Genomic DNA, 15,334 nt, shown 5'->3' with positions numbered 1-15,334 from the left:
AAATTTTGAAAGTGAATAATTTTAAACTTAGCCACATATCTATATCTTAAATTAATAAATAACTAAATTCTAATTTTAAAGTTTGAGTACTATATCAGATGGAGCTGCGTTTTTTAAACGCAGCTTAGGGAAATATTAAAAAAAAAAAAAAAAATTTCCCACAGAGCCTTCAGCTAAAACACAGCCTCAATCGAACAAAACGCGGCTCAAATTACTATCCTGGAGCTGCGTTTTGAAGAAACACAGCTCAAAAACGCAGCTTAAATTGGCGATTTTAGTAGTGCTATACTATTGTTGCAGATTTGCATAAGCATGTACCAAAAAATGTTAATGGAGCGCTTTATTTCTCTATTAAGGTAAGTTTCTCAATTTTTTTTATAAAAAATATCAAAAGAAGTTCTTGAATGAATATTCTTTGGTATTGGATTTGGATTGTGAATTTTTGTATCATACTTGATTTTATAGGTTGGTAGAATTGCGGGCCAATATGTAAAACCAAGATTAGTGTTGTTGCAAGGCCTTTTCTACCTAGCATATGCTGCTATGCAGAAGGTTGGATTTCATGGAGCACGGGATTGCCATTTCAAATTCAGATTCACTTTGGTTTTCTTTATTTTACTTTATGTTTGCTAGCCCGCCAATGAGCTTAAACATAATTTCAATCCATTGATATTGAACCATACTATTATATTGTTGTTTTGTTATGAAAGTTTAATATGTAGCAACAAGCTTCTTCTTTTTTTCCTATTATCCCATTTGGTTATAAAAGTTGAACATATCTGTACTTTGTATACATCATAAAGGTACAGATCAATGGAGATAAAAGATGATATTATATCATTTTTATGTTTAATTGATACAATGCATGCATATCCTTTAAAAAAAATTAGGTTCGAGCATTATCTTAGTAGGCTAAGCCTTGCAAATTTAAAGTCTATGTGTATTATTCTGGTTAGCTCATTAGCTCAAGTGAACAATGATGAACATGAATACATTATGGTTGTTGATTGTAATATATATTTATTTTCCTTTCGACATTGTGGTTGTTGATTGTAATATTTTTTTATTTTCCTTTTCAAGTGTTAGGAAACTAGGAATTAATTTTGCCAAGTGAAGTGTACATTCTTTACCATAAATAGTCCATCTTGGCAAAACGAATAACTCTCAAGGGGTAAAGTTTAGCTTTGAATGGTATTGGATTCAATTGAAATTCTCTCTCAACCTGTTCTTTCTAATTCTGTGGAGTCAAAGAATCAGTAGAGCTGATACATTGATTGTCTTGAATACTTTTTGGCCTTTATATGCATGTCTTCCACATTCTTAATTCCTTTAGACTAGATTTTAGTCTTAGTTTTGGAGTCCTAGAAAAAAAAGATATGTCTCATGAAAAAATGTAATTGATGATGGAATTTATATAACTATTGATATCTATTTGTAGGTATATATTGCAATATTTATGGTTTGAATTTATAAAATACCTGTGGTTGCTCATTTTCATTATTGTTGCAACCCAAGATAGATTTCTACTTGTACTTTCTCTTTTTCTTTTCACATTCATATATGCGGTGTTTACAATTACTTGATTCCAAATAAATTTTTCCTTTTCAAATTTCATCCCATCATAATAATTAGTAGTTAATGATTGTTAGTTTATTAGATTATTTGCTTATATACAGTTTTTAAAAACATCACTTACGATTGTACTTTTGTCAACTTTCAACAATAACTTTTTCTTAATTAAATTCATAAAAACCATTGTTGGTTTTCTTTTTATATGTTTGTATAATGTTCTCCATTAGTTTATAAAGTTTGTTCATAAAAATTTTCTACAAATGAATTAATAGAGAGATTAAAGAATGAGTTGAAGCTTATGCAAGCATATGACCAAAAAGGTTAGCTTTCGTTAAATTTATCTATTTTACTTATATGTAATAAAACAGAGGATTATGAGCATTAGAGATCTAATAGGATTATCAAATAGTCATAATATAATTGTAGGATAGCTTGTGTACATGGAATTTGGTTCTCTACAATCCATCTATTTAGTTTGGTATTAGTCTTTATGACATTCGGAGAATCTTGATACCAGAATTTGTGTTAAGTTTCAATTTTAAGTGGAAGGTGAGCCTAACTTGATGCAAAATATGTATTCTTGCATGATCAATTTCCTTTGTACTTATTGTAGTGTGCATATATTGTACTTTTTGATATGAAATTGTTGTTCATTTTTAGACATAGGTTTATATATGGCTTAATTTCAAGAATTATGTGTCATTCCTATTTGGTGATCCTCTATTGAGAAAATATGCTATTCCCTTTAGACCTTGCTTCTTGCTTTCTCTGCTCTCTTTGTTCTCTCCTCCCTTCATGTTTACTCCCTCTCCTATTTCTTTTCTCCCTCTCTCTCTAACTTCCCTAAAAAATGACAATCCGTTTGTTTGCCCTCATTTTCTTATATAACCCCCCCCCCCTTAGTGGGGTTCAATTCATTACTTTTCACTAGTCCCCATGCAATCCCACTTTCACCCATAATCCCTAGAAAAATCATGTCTTCTAAAGATTCTCTTGAAACTTGTTCTAGACGCCGAATTGTGTTCGGTAGCGGGTTTCCCAAAGGCACTAACTGTGCTCATTTATCAACCTAAACTTATCCGCTCCCTTCTTATACCCCCTCGGTTTATTAGTCAGTATTGGGCCCAACTAGCCCCGAGCACAATAGGTTTCCCTTTCACGCTAGTTGTTGGTCCTTCACGCATTCATCAATAGACTGGTCCTAACCCTACAATGTTGGGCCTTGGTCACGTGGGCCGTTCTTGGTTATCTAGGCCTGAGCCCTTACAGTAAATGTGAGGGAAAAATGTTAGAGGAAGTGTAATTGTAAGGTGAAAAATTAATAAGGAGAAAAATAGGTAAAAGGGAGATAAAGTGTCGGAAATAGGTGGATCATGTGGCTACAAATGTGATTTAACAAAAACGTAAGAATAATAAATGATATACTTCATCTTTTAGATATATATACATATAGATAGACATATAATTTATCAACTCAGTCTTATCGTGTTTATATACTAATTGTGTATAGATCATATGCTCATGTGAATAGAATCATTCTTCTTCACTTAATCCACTCTTCATTTTTATCTTTGTTTTCTTCTTCTTTTGGTTTTGCACCTTCTGCTTTTGTGATTCAAACCTCTGTACACTTTCAATAGGATTCGTGGTTTAAAAGCAAAGAAGCCCATATTTAGGAGTCTCAATCATTTATATTTTAGATAAGAATTGGCTGGTCTAGCCATTTCATTAAAGAAAATACAGAAAAGCTCATTAGTTTTACACATCCAAGCAAGTAGCAACTATGAACAATTAATAGAATTTACTTCTAAAAGCAAAAAGATGCAATCTAATCCCAAACGCACCCCTATATACTAAAAAACTTTCACATATAACTTCTCAGACAAGCTACTTATGAATTTCCTATCTAGCTTCCGGCATAGTTATAGTAACTGCATTCTCTATGTTAGATTCTTCATTTCTTAATATTGCACCTGAATTGCTGGGACTTATTTCTATGAAGAAACCAGGCTGTTTAGGCTGGGGCAAAATTGCTTCCTCATTTGTTAACATAGAATTCACACAAGACATTATTGGCCTGTCTTCAGGAAAATTTTGAACACATAGCAAACCAACTTGAATACATCTCAAGATTTGAGATCTTGAATGTGAATCCTCCAAACATGTATACGATAGTTCCAAGGCCTTGCCCTCCTTCCACAGTAACCATGCCTAGCACAATTACAATACAGATACTCACACAATCCACCAAAAAGGAGAGAGAGAGAGAGAGAGAGAGAGAGAGAGAGAGAGAGAGAGAGAGAGAGAGAGAGAGAGAGAGAGAGTTTTCCACTTACATGTCCCAAAAGGTTATGATGGTGATTTGGGTGAAAAAATTTTCTAATTTTCATGGCACTCACTATCTCTAACATAAGCACACCCATGCTAAACACATCAGATTTCACTGAAAATCTTCCATCAACTGCATACTCAGGAGACATGTAGCCGCTGCATGAAACCATCAAATAAGCTTTATTATCATTATTGTTGTTACTGATAACTTAAATTTCAATACGTCTTTAACATATCACCTCACCCTTACACCATGTTATAAGGGAATGAGGGGTACTTTGAGTCAAAGCACAATATTGATTAAATATTTGCTACAATTTGAAAAACAAAAATCTAGTACCAATTTTATATTACTTACTATGTTCCAACAACTCTATCTGTCTTCACTTCACTTTCATCCCCTACAAAAGTTCTTGCTAAGCCAAAATCTGATATTTTTGGGTTTAAGTTGATATCTAATAAAATATTGCTTGCTTTTAGATCTCTGTGGATGACTTGAAGTCTAGAGTCCTGGTGAAGATAGAGAAGTCCTCGCACAATCCCGATAATAATGTCAAAACGCTTTGGCCATGCTAACAGAGTATCATTTTGTTCTGCATACAATTTTTGCCCTTGTTACCATGATTGCATCTGTCTATTTTTAGTTCTTTTTGTGAACTTCTTTTGAAAATCAATTGGAGGATTCTATTCAAATACATAATAGACCAGACACTCAGGCATGCAACATTTAAAAGATGGAAAGTAATTATAATACATAAAGGGTCAAGAGAATTATACCAAAAATGAAACAATCCAAGCTTTTGTTGGGCATGTACTCATAGATTAGCATCTTTTCCTCTCCTTGAACACAATAGCCCAAAAGCTTGACAAGATTCTTATGTTGAAGTTTGGCAATGAGAACAACTTCATTCTTGAACTCTTCAAGACCTTGTCTTGAATTCTTTGATAGCCTCTTCACTGCAATATCTTGTCCGTTACATAGATGTCCCTGCAAATCATCAGTTAAAGATGAATCTTTCCATCTAAATTTGTATGGTATCACCATAAATTTTTTGACTTGTAATTAAATCAGAATCCTTTTTACCTTATAAACAGGACCAAATCCACCTGCCCCGATCACATTTGCAGGAGAGAATTTGTTTGTTGCTGTAGCAACCGTTGTGAAATCAAATAATGGTACGTCTACATCTTCTTTCTTTCTTTCACCTATTGAACCCATATATAACCTTTTCAGGAACTGCTTTTAATTTTAGTCTTTGTACAGTTTATCATGCTCATTTAAAATCTAGCTTTAATATGAGCAAGGATGGAAGAGTGTGTGTATATATATATTGGAAAAATGGATGGGTATACTTACGTCTTCTATTTGTTTTCTTCCAAGTTAAACGCCAAAGCAACCCCAAAGTAAGCAATCCAGAAATGATTGATGCTGTTATGATGACCACCTCCCCTTTCTTCTTGTTTAATTTGCGGATTGATCCTAGATCAGAAAGCAATTAAGCAATTGTTTCAATTTTTTTTTTAAGTTTTATGTTTCTTTCTGGTAGAAGTATTAGATCATTGATTATAGTCCCTGCATGTACTATAAGTCAGTTGAGCATGTGTGAGCTAATTCCATGACAAATTTACTTGTAATTTTTAAGTTTTGTACTTGTAATGTGATTGTGGTAATGAGGGCTAAAGGTTGACGGATCTTCTCATTGTGCAAGACTAGAGAACTCGGTCGAGCGAGATTCGAGGCTTGGTTTTGTGAGATGGTTGATTCAGACAGAAACTCTCCATAGACGCTCAGTTGACCAAGACCTCACTATGGAAATTCTGTTATTTTCTTTCAAGGCTGCTTTGTTAGCCACACTAAGCCTAAACCCGACTTGTATAAAAATCTTTTGCAACCCTAATCCTTTGAGAAGGAAGACAACCACAGTAAAACATAGAAAAACCTAGAGATGGCTAATATTTGTCTTCCAATCCTCTCCCAGTGAACATCCTTTAGAGGTTGACTCTTTTAGACACAAAGATCACCTTAACTGTGTTGGAGTTGCTACTAAAACCATAGAGACTACATCAAATCTTCAAGAAGCTTTGGAGCGAATAAGAGATCGGTTTTACAGTAGATGGATTGGCTTGTGGTACCAAGTGACTGTGAAGGACAAGGCATGAGTCTAAGTTGATAGCAGGCGTGGGGAGATTGTGTGCACTTCATGTGCTTGTACATATAAAGTCTAGTAAGTATAGTATATACCGCAACAACCTTCATATTTGATTTGATTAGTTGGGCTCGGCCACAAAGAACGTTTACCTATTGGTTTTTCACTCCGTGAACAGATGCTCTTTCCTATGTATGTGCCAGTGGGCATATTCAGGAATTTTAACTTGAGGGGACCAAATTGCAATATTGATAAAATAATCATAATTCATAAATCTATAAATACAAAATTATCAACTTAATAAATTGTCATATACTTAAACATTAATGAAAATACAAAAAAGGGTCTAGTTACTATTTATATATATATATATATATATATACACAGAATTTTGCAAACTATTATTTTAAGCACCACCAACCCAACACACTCACACACGCACACACACACACACACACACACACACATATATATATATATATATATATAACCGAAATTTTTGACTTTTTGTTGATTTCTTCAGAGCTTGTCACATCATCTTTATTTTTTAAAAACAAAATTATTTATTGAGTATTATTATTATATCTAATTACTTAGATAACTTGCACATAACTTTTTTTTGAGAAACATTGCACTGAACTTTAAACTTGTGTTTGGTCAGCAATATATATTTTATGAGTAAGACTTAGGTATAGTCTTTAGGTGCTGTTTCTTAGGTTCCTCTTTTAAGATTTTACCATGTGGGTTTTTTCTCATAGGAAGGAAGTGTATTTTTTAGATAAGTAACCATATGACTAAATCTTAAGATGGGAATCTAAGAAACAACACTTAAGGTTCTGTACTTAAGTTTATATATATAAAACCGAAACTTTAGATTTTTTGTTGACCTCTCCAGAGCTTGCTACATCATCATTATTTTTTTAAAACAAAATTATTTATTGAGTATTATTATTATATATAATTACTTAGATGACTTGCACAAAACTTTCTTTTGAGAAAAAATTGCATGGAACTTTAAACATGTGTCTGGTCGGCAATATATATTTTATGAGCAAGACTTAAGTACAATACTTAGGTACTGTTCTTTAAGTTCTCATTTTAAGATTCTACCATGTGGATTTTTTCTCATGGGAAGGAAATGTATTTTTTAAGAGAGAAATCTAAGGAACGACACCTAAGGTACTATACCTAAGTTTTGTCCAGATTTTATTATATCTACATTATCCATCTAAAAGTTGAAAGAGATTTTGTGTTGATAAAGTAACTGTGGGGTTGAGTTTATCGGATTAGATCAAGCTCACAAAACATCAATTATTCATTTAACAATGAATTGTATGAATTTTTTTTATGTCCTTATTAATCTATATATTATTATAATATAAAACCAAAGTTTTTTACTTTTTAGTGACCTTTTAAAATTTTGAGACATTAGCTTTGCAAGCTTCACAAATTTACACCTCATTATAATTAATTTTGCTTATTAATTTTATTAATTAGACTCATGTTAGGACTCATGCTATTGTTATCAATGCTTTAAACCAAAACAATGCTGGTCTTTCATCTTACGGTGTCATCATAGAAGACATCCGTAGTCAAGCTTTGGTGTTCGAGTCGTGTGTATTTGCTCATACTAGTCGAGTTTGTAATTGTGTGGCTGATACTATTGCAAAAAAAGCAAAAGCTTTTAGGAGTGCTTAGGTTTGGTTGAACTGTCCACCAGATGACATAGTGTCCTTGCTTATGTTTGATGTTCACTGAACTGTTGTTTTTATTCTATTCAATAATAGCCCAGCCTTATAGTCTGGTTTCTTCAAAAAAAAAAAAAAAAAAAAAAGACTCATGTTAGGACTCCTCTCTTCCCACCTCAAAACCCTAAATATAACTTGGTAAGAAAGTTGATTCTTCAACAAGAGCAAATCTTGTTGTATAAAGGCCACCTAATCGCTTTTAATTTTGAACTCGATTGTCTTATTAACAATAGAGTCTATGAATTGCAATGTTGCACAGTCATCCACAAATAACACCATGCAAGGGCTTGATATTCTTCAGCATAACCCTAAATCAATGTTGAAAGGTTGTGTTTTACAACCATCTAATCTTGGTAACTAAATCTTGCACCTATGATTGTTTATGATTATTTTTTTTTCACGGTATATAGTTTAAACCCATTAAAACTAATTGCTTGATGGTATTTCATGGTTTTTTTTCCCTTTACTTTTTCTTTCCGGGTTGCTAGGAACACAACCTCATAGATGATTTTTTTTTTCATTGTTTAAAGTTTAGACTCATTAAAATTTAAAACTTATTACTTTATGGGTTTGTGTACTTTTTTCTTTTTCTTATTTTTCTCTTTTGAATAGTAATATATTTTTGGTTTTTTGGAAGTTTTAACATCTAAATTTATGTGTTAGTTTTCGCAGTATTTGAACATGTTTAGCAGATTTCAACAACTATACAATGTATTATTCTTTTAAAGGTAATCAATTTTTATTTTATATTTCTCTATTGTATAATCATATATATATATATATATATATTGTTTTATTTCAATAATTTATAGGAATTAAATCTTATGATTCTTTAATATTTTTTGGCCTTTTGAAATTTTTATCATCTGATTTTTTGAGTTATATTTTTGCAATATTTAGAACTATCTGGCAAATTTCAATGACTATAGCCATGAATTATTATTTTGAGTGTAACACATCCTTCTCTTCATCAAATTGTAACACAAATTGAAGTTGTACAAGAGCAATTTATGCAATGGTGTAGTTTTTTACCCAATTTAAGATTTTATATAATCATTTTAGCTAGTCTACCACACAAACAAGTAGGTTCCCATGCATAGCATGGGTTAATGACTAGTTATCCATAGTATTGAAATTTCCTTATTTTTTTAATGAATTATTCAGCACAAAATTTCAAATTAAAAAAAAAAAAAATGATGATATGGAGAGAGATATAATATATTATCATATAGCAATACAAAAAATTGAACAACATATTCTTAATAAACAAAGCATATTCATAAACTATATATATAGAAAATCATAAATCTAAATGCCCATGTGGTGTTAAAGAAACAAACAAACAAACTTGAAATGTTGAGGTTCAATTACTTTCTTGAAGGCTAAAACAAAAAAAATAAAAAATAAAAAATAGCAAGGAGAAGACAGAACTCGAAGCAAATATGGTCATATTTTTTTCTAGATGAAACGAGTTTATTTGTTTCCGAGTTAAAGTGTTAGAGCAATAAACAATGAGAGGAAAGAAACATGGGGCTGGTATCTATTGAGAATCCCATAGGTGGCTTCCTGAGGTTGAGAAGGATGGGAAAAAAAGTAAATTTTGTTTGAAAATGGGTAGTAAAAGAAGCTATTTTGAGAGTGTGAGTTATTGTCTATTGAATTGACATTACAACAAATTATTTGAAAAATTGGGAGAGTTAGCTAGTATTTTATTTCGAGGACTTTGGGTTGTTATCTATTGGACTAAGTAGTAAGTAGAGTTCCTAGAAAGAAGTGGGGGGGTCATATTTTTCTTGGAGGCCCATAACCTTTTACTTTTTCTGTTGCTATCAGACTCATAGCCTAACAGTAGAAGAAAACTAAGAGCCTGTTTGGCCAACCATTTTTCATCACTCAATTTCTATCACTCATCACTCAATTTTTCAGACCCGTTTGGCATCATCACCCAATTTCCATCACTCAATATTTTTCACACTATTTGTGAGCCCATACCTGTCAGCCGGTGTAGCTTTTTCTCTTTTTTTTTTTTTTTTTTTTTTTTTTTTTTTTTTGTTTTCAGTACCCAAACTCACCGAAGCTAAAAAAAAAAAAAAAAAAAAAAAAACTAGAACTGAAGACTGAACAAGTGAAAAAAAAAAAATTACCTAGAATTAAGACCGAACAAGTGAAAAAAAAAAAGTTAAAAGGTGATCAAAAGTTGTGGCTGTGGGTCCCTCCATGTGTGTTTATTTACGAAAATGCCATTGAATTATGAGTTATGGAAACTGAAAACAGCCTTTGGTTGTTTTCAGTTTCCATAACTCAAAAATCAGAGAATTGAGTGATGGAAACAAAGTTATGGAAACAGAGTTATCGTTTGGCCAAACAACCCTTTTGCTATGGATCCTACCATTTTTGAGTTATGAATTATGGAAACTGAGAATTGAGTTATCAAATTTGGTTGGCCAAACAGCCTCTAAAATTCTAGGGGGCCATGGACAACGTGGCTCTGCAACTGTTAATGTGTGTTTGTGGTTCATATGCTTTAATGTATATCTATGCTTATTTTCATGCTTGAATATTGATGAATCAAGAAAAAAGTACTTGACTTAATACAGTATAATTGGTTAAAATTGGTAGTTAAGTTGTATTAGGGGTCAAAAGTAATTTTTATTTGTTACCAGAGCTTTGGTTCACTTAAGGATTAATTTCCTAATGTGTTCCTTAATCCCGTCTACCATGGATAAAAATATTTTAAATTCTAAAAAACAAAATATTGAAAGACAATTGAAAACAGTAATTGAAGATCATCTTTCACAAAATCAAACTCATACCCAGTTCTGAAGGGTGCATCCGAATGTATAGATCCTGTCCACCAGCCGGAAACTGTTTAATATCTACTAGATCACCAAACCAGATGGCGCAGCCAGTACCTTCTCTGATATCTGAGTTTGTATAAGCCATACAAGTACAGTTATTCAAGCATTCTTCCCTGCATTCCTCGAGATTCATTTTTGTGTTCAGCCATGAGTGTGTAGTATCTGGGAGTTTCAATCCAGAAAATTTAAGAAACCCATGTGTACTTTTCTCCTTGCAGCTCAATCGTTTATTGCGTACACATCCTTGGGACCAATCCAGTGAATCCCATCTTTGTTGTGACTTGGGTTTGAATCCCTTTAAACATTGGCAGAATGGAACGTCGGTAATAAGACATCTTGCATTGGCTCCACAAAGGGCATAAGTATCACAGAAGTCTATAGGCAGAGATATAAAAAGCTGCCAACTTTGTTCTGTCCATGTGAAGCGTTGAAACATAGAGTTAGTTTGGTTGGGAAGTGCTCTTGAGTAGAGTGACAATTTCAGGGTAAAGATGAAGTAGGCCTCATCTTGATTGAACACAAATTTGAAGGCAAACACCGGATTTGGCTTTAGTCCAGGTGAACCACTGAAGCCATAGCCATTCCAAGGCCCAGAACGGAAGTATATTGTTGAGCCTCGCCGCAAATAAGCTTCTGGGTAGTTATGAAGTGTAACCTCAAAGATAAAGTTCACAGGAGATGGGTCATCCCAGTTCTTCCATGCAATTAAGCGCCTGTTCAGACCTCTCTTCAAATCCCAACCGAATTTCATCCCTGGTAAAATTGTATCAGATGGATAGTCAAAGCTTTGCCACAAATAATCTTCTGAATTGCCATCTGTTACCACAAGATTCCCTGTATCCAGGAGTTGTAACAATGGACTCTGAGCTTCTTTCAAAGTGCTTGCTGACCAAACAACCGAATTATTCTGGATGACGTTAAGATTTCCAGTGCTGTTTATCATCAAAATCCCAGAAGTATCGTTGATTGGGCGAACTCTGTTTGCAACCCAAACAACAGTTTGAACTGGGATGCTCTTGTACCAAATTCCCAAGTAACGATTCTTGGAACTTCCAGGACTGAAGAAACCCAGTACAAAGTTTCCTTCTCTGGACACTATGGTGTCACCATCACTTAAACGCTGGGATGGAGTTATGCTGTCTAGTACTCCATAGGAGATTGAAAACCAGAAAAAGAGTAAATTTGTAACGACAAGAATAGAAGAAAGAAGGTCCATTGATTCCCAGCTCTTGACCAACGGGAATTGGATTAAATTAAAGATTCCTCTATCCTTTCGGCTTTTGACAAAAAATTAACCTTGAATAAGGGATGAGGATTCCAATCCAGACCTACACACAAAAGTTAATTGAGGATGATTATGAAGTGAATTTCACAAGCTTAAATATTCATATCTTAAAAGAAAAAAACAAAGAAAAAAATTTATAATCTAAACTTTTAATTTTGAAATAATATTTAAAAGAAAAATAAAATAAAATGAATAATACCGAAGCTGGCAGAAAGAAAATTCTAGGCCTGTCCCAAGTAATTGTGTAGCTTGGGTCCTCAGCCGATCATGCCTTGGACTTCATTATTATGAAGCTCAGTTTGTTGCCTCTCATCCGCCTTATTATTCAGACCGCAATTCTAAGCCTGGCCCATGAGGCAACATAGAGTTCATAAACAGTTAGTTGGCCTTGCTTGATAAATTCCTTTATTTGGCAAAGACTTTTTCTATAATCGCGACAAAATCTCATAATATTTTCACAATAAGCTAAGCTTACCGTAACTCAAAACAAGGTTGTTGTGAAAACCTTGTGAGATTTTGTTGTGTTTATACAAGTTCAAGATTGGCCATCTAATAGTTAGGGGCCATTAGAAAGGGATTTGGATAGGGAAATGGAGAGTGTTCATTTCATGGCCAAGATTGATTTGAAATAAATGAAAGGCTAGGATGTGCCACATCATTTAAAAAGATATTGACTAATGTTATTATGAAGTTAACGGAAGATTCTGTCTAAACTATGGTTAAGTTTACCAGGGAGTGTTAAACTTATCTTTTAAGCTTTGTGAATTGTGATTTTGTCATCAAGACATTTCAGGAAGAACAGATCTAGAAGTAACAAAATGAGAAGAGCAGAGTTTAGAAAAAGAAGACGAAGCAGCACAAGCGTTGACGTCGACAAAGAACATGAAGAGGAAGACGAAAAGATTTTTTTTTTTTTTTTTTTTGTTGTTGTTTCCCTCAATTTTATTGTTCTGTTTGTAATGCATTAATTTCGCTAACTGACTATTGATTCGGGTAATCTTTTCTTAGTCTTTTTTCATTTTCTGTGCTTTGTTCCTTTTTTTTTTTTTTTTTTTTTGTTTGGTTGCTGAAAATGAAGGAAAGTTTGTATCTTTGATCGGTTTGGATGCCACAAAAACTGATGCAAAAAAGGGAAAAATGAAGGAGGTACCCAGTACCCACATATTATGTTAAACATAATATGAGAAAATCAGGCCAAGTGAAGAGAAGATTCAAATTATTCTTTTTTTTTTTGTCTAATATTGTGTACAAAAGTCAAGGTTTGTGTGCTTGCATTTATTGTGACTTGACGTGAAGCATGTGGATGGAAGAAAAGAAGAAAAAAGTGAAGAAATAAACGGAAAGACCATTTGGACATTTGGTGTTGTTTGACATGATTGATTTTGTCAACTTATTTTACTATTTAGTTTACTTTTGTTACTATTTATAGTGAAAATAATATAGTGAAATTATTTGGAGTTAATTTGGTGGTTTTTCCCTTCAAGTAGAAAGGGTTTCCATGTAAATCTTTGTGCTCTTGTGTGATTGTGCTTTCGTTGTTCATGCTGAAATTTACTCACAGTTATATAAAATTTTTTCTAACAAAATAAAACAAAGCTATTGATTCGGTTGATTCAATAAGAAATTGGGAGTTAGCACTCAAGTTAGATCACCTAACTACGATATATATATATTTGGAGAAACTGCTTATTGAAGTTAATTGTTTTTTGATTCACTTTCATGAATAAGTGATTTGAAAAGTTCAACCAACCCATTTTCAAAGTCTGAAGCGGATTAATATAGGTATTGAATAAGTCTTTTAATTTTGTCCATCAATATAGATATAATACTGTTCATATTATTTATAGATTCTATCATTGGCTCTTATCTCATATATTTCTTGTTTTTATCTTCCAAACCTAACTATTTACTTCTTCTTTTTTATGAAAAGGAGATATTTTATTTAATAATACAAAACATCTAGCTTTCACTAAATAAGATTGATTACTATGAGCACATATGAAAGGTAATCGCTCATAAGCACTATTTAGATCCGAATCATCCAATTCTAAAATAAAAAATCCAATAGGCTTTAATTTACCATTATTGAGGAATCCTGATATTGAAAATTTTAAAGCAACCTTGAGTCACTTAGCAAGAGCAACGTACTACCTGTGGCACTCTGCCATCCTAATCGATGATCATTTTTTGTCAATTCTACAATACAACGTATGTGACAATCTGCCTATTACTTAAATTGTGGGAGAGACACATTCCATTTGTTGAGACATGAAAAGACCCTTACACCATTCCTGACTTTAGGAGGGAATGGACACCTTATTATTTTACAACCTTCCTCTTGATACACTAGCAAATTAGTACATTGTCCTCTATTTTGCTGGGATTGTTCCGGTTTCACATTCGTTCGATTTATTAATCAATGGAGATGTTGTACAATCAAACTATACTGTAAATATGTCAGAGGTTGGTGCTCTATACTGTACGAGGAAAGGGATCAAGAGCTTGAACATCACACTAAAGAGTATCACTTACTACCCTCAAATCCATGCAATTGAGGTGTATGAGATAGTTGATATTCCTTTGGAAGCTTCATCAACCACAGGTTCCATTGAGCTTTTCATTGTGCATTACTTGATAAGGTCAATATTCCAGTAGCTAGATCTCTACAACTTTTTTACTCATATGTGGTCTGTTAAAACTTTCTTGCAGTTTCAGCACTTCAGGTTATTCAGCAGTTTACTGGTTTAGATCTGGGGTGGCAAGACGATCCGTGCTCCCCTACTGAATGGGATCATATTGGTTGTGAAGGAAGCCTTGTTACATCATTGTATGGACATATTGCGCATGAATGTGTTAATTATGGTGATTATTTCTCATCCACGGTCTCATTTATGAGCCTTATTTCAGGGAACTTTCAGACATCAACCTTAGGACAATTAGTCCTACTTTTGGTGACTTGTTGTATCTCAAAACTCTGTAAACTCCTTTAACCTCGGAGAAATGCCTTAAATTAACATTTGGTTTGGTCAGATACTTTCTTATGATATATTTGTTGTTATGCCCCAGGGATTTGCATAACACATCGCTTACCGGTGTGATACAGAATTTTGGTAGCTTGCAAGGCCTTGAGAAATTGTAATACCTCCTTGGACTACTCTTAAGTCTTAATCCATTTTTACTTTATTTAGGAAAATGAAAATAATCAAGTAATTGGAATTTTCAGGAACCTGAGTTTCAATGAGATAACATCCTTTGGTTCAGATTTGGAGAACTTGGTTAGCTTTAGAATTCTGTAAGTTGTCTGTTTCTGGACCAATATATGGACTCAAAATGAGATATCGATAGTGCATTCTCTCTCTTCTCCTTTGCTTTTCTTCTTTTTTCTACAGGGAC

The 15,334-nt window shown here is 33.1% G+C and overlaps 2 protein-coding genes across 12 annotated transcripts in view; one reads left to right on the top strand and one right to left on the bottom strand.

Moving 5' to 3' along the window:
- Positions 1 to 3,243: 3,243 nt before the first annotated feature.
- The window catches only part of LOC126699214 (G-type lectin S-receptor-like serine/threonine-protein kinase At4g27290), a 68,422-nt gene continuing 56,331 nt past the window's right edge, over positions 3,244 to 15,334 (bottom strand). For 3 of the 11 annotated variants that reach the window (XM_050396911.1, XM_050396916.1, XM_050396915.1), the window contains 4 exons: positions 4,681 to 4,891; positions 4,262 to 4,496; positions 3,909 to 4,059; positions 3,244 to 3,783 (listed from right to left, as the gene is read on the bottom strand). In XM_050396911.1, coding sequence (XP_050252868.1) covers positions 3,475 to 3,783; positions 3,909 to 4,059; positions 4,262 to 4,496; positions 4,681 to 4,891 — 906 coding nt within the window. In that variant the 3' untranslated portion in view covers positions 3,244 to 3,474. Of the gene's footprint in view, positions 3,784 to 3,908; positions 4,060 to 4,261; positions 4,497 to 4,680; positions 4,892 to 4,987; positions 5,110 to 5,260; positions 5,384 to 10,611; positions 11,985 to 12,140; positions 12,458 to 15,334 lie in introns of those variants that run through there. The other 8 variants (XM_050396909.1, XM_050396910.1, XM_050396913.1 and 5 more) reach the window with 7 other exon arrangements.
- On the top strand, positions 14,259 to 14,978 carry LOC126699217 (probable LRR receptor-like serine/threonine-protein kinase At5g48740). The gene is made up of 3 exons (XM_050396923.1): positions 14,259 to 14,543; positions 14,651 to 14,768; positions 14,849 to 14,978. The coding sequence occupies exons 1-3, from the start codon at positions 14,396 to 14,398 to the stop codon at positions 14,919 to 14,921; spliced, it is 339 nt and encodes a 112-aa protein (XP_050252880.1). The 5' UTR covers positions 14,259 to 14,395; the 3' UTR covers positions 14,922 to 14,978.

The sequence above is a fragment of the Quercus robur genome, chromosome 9 (genome assembly GCF_932294415.1).
Source record: "Quercus robur chromosome 9, dhQueRobu3.1, whole genome shotgun sequence".
Taxonomy (NCBI): Eukaryota; Viridiplantae; Streptophyta; class Magnoliopsida; order Fagales; family Fagaceae; genus Quercus; species Quercus robur.
Note: the sequence above shows the minus strand (reverse complement) of the source record. Positions and strands in the feature narration are given on the sequence as shown.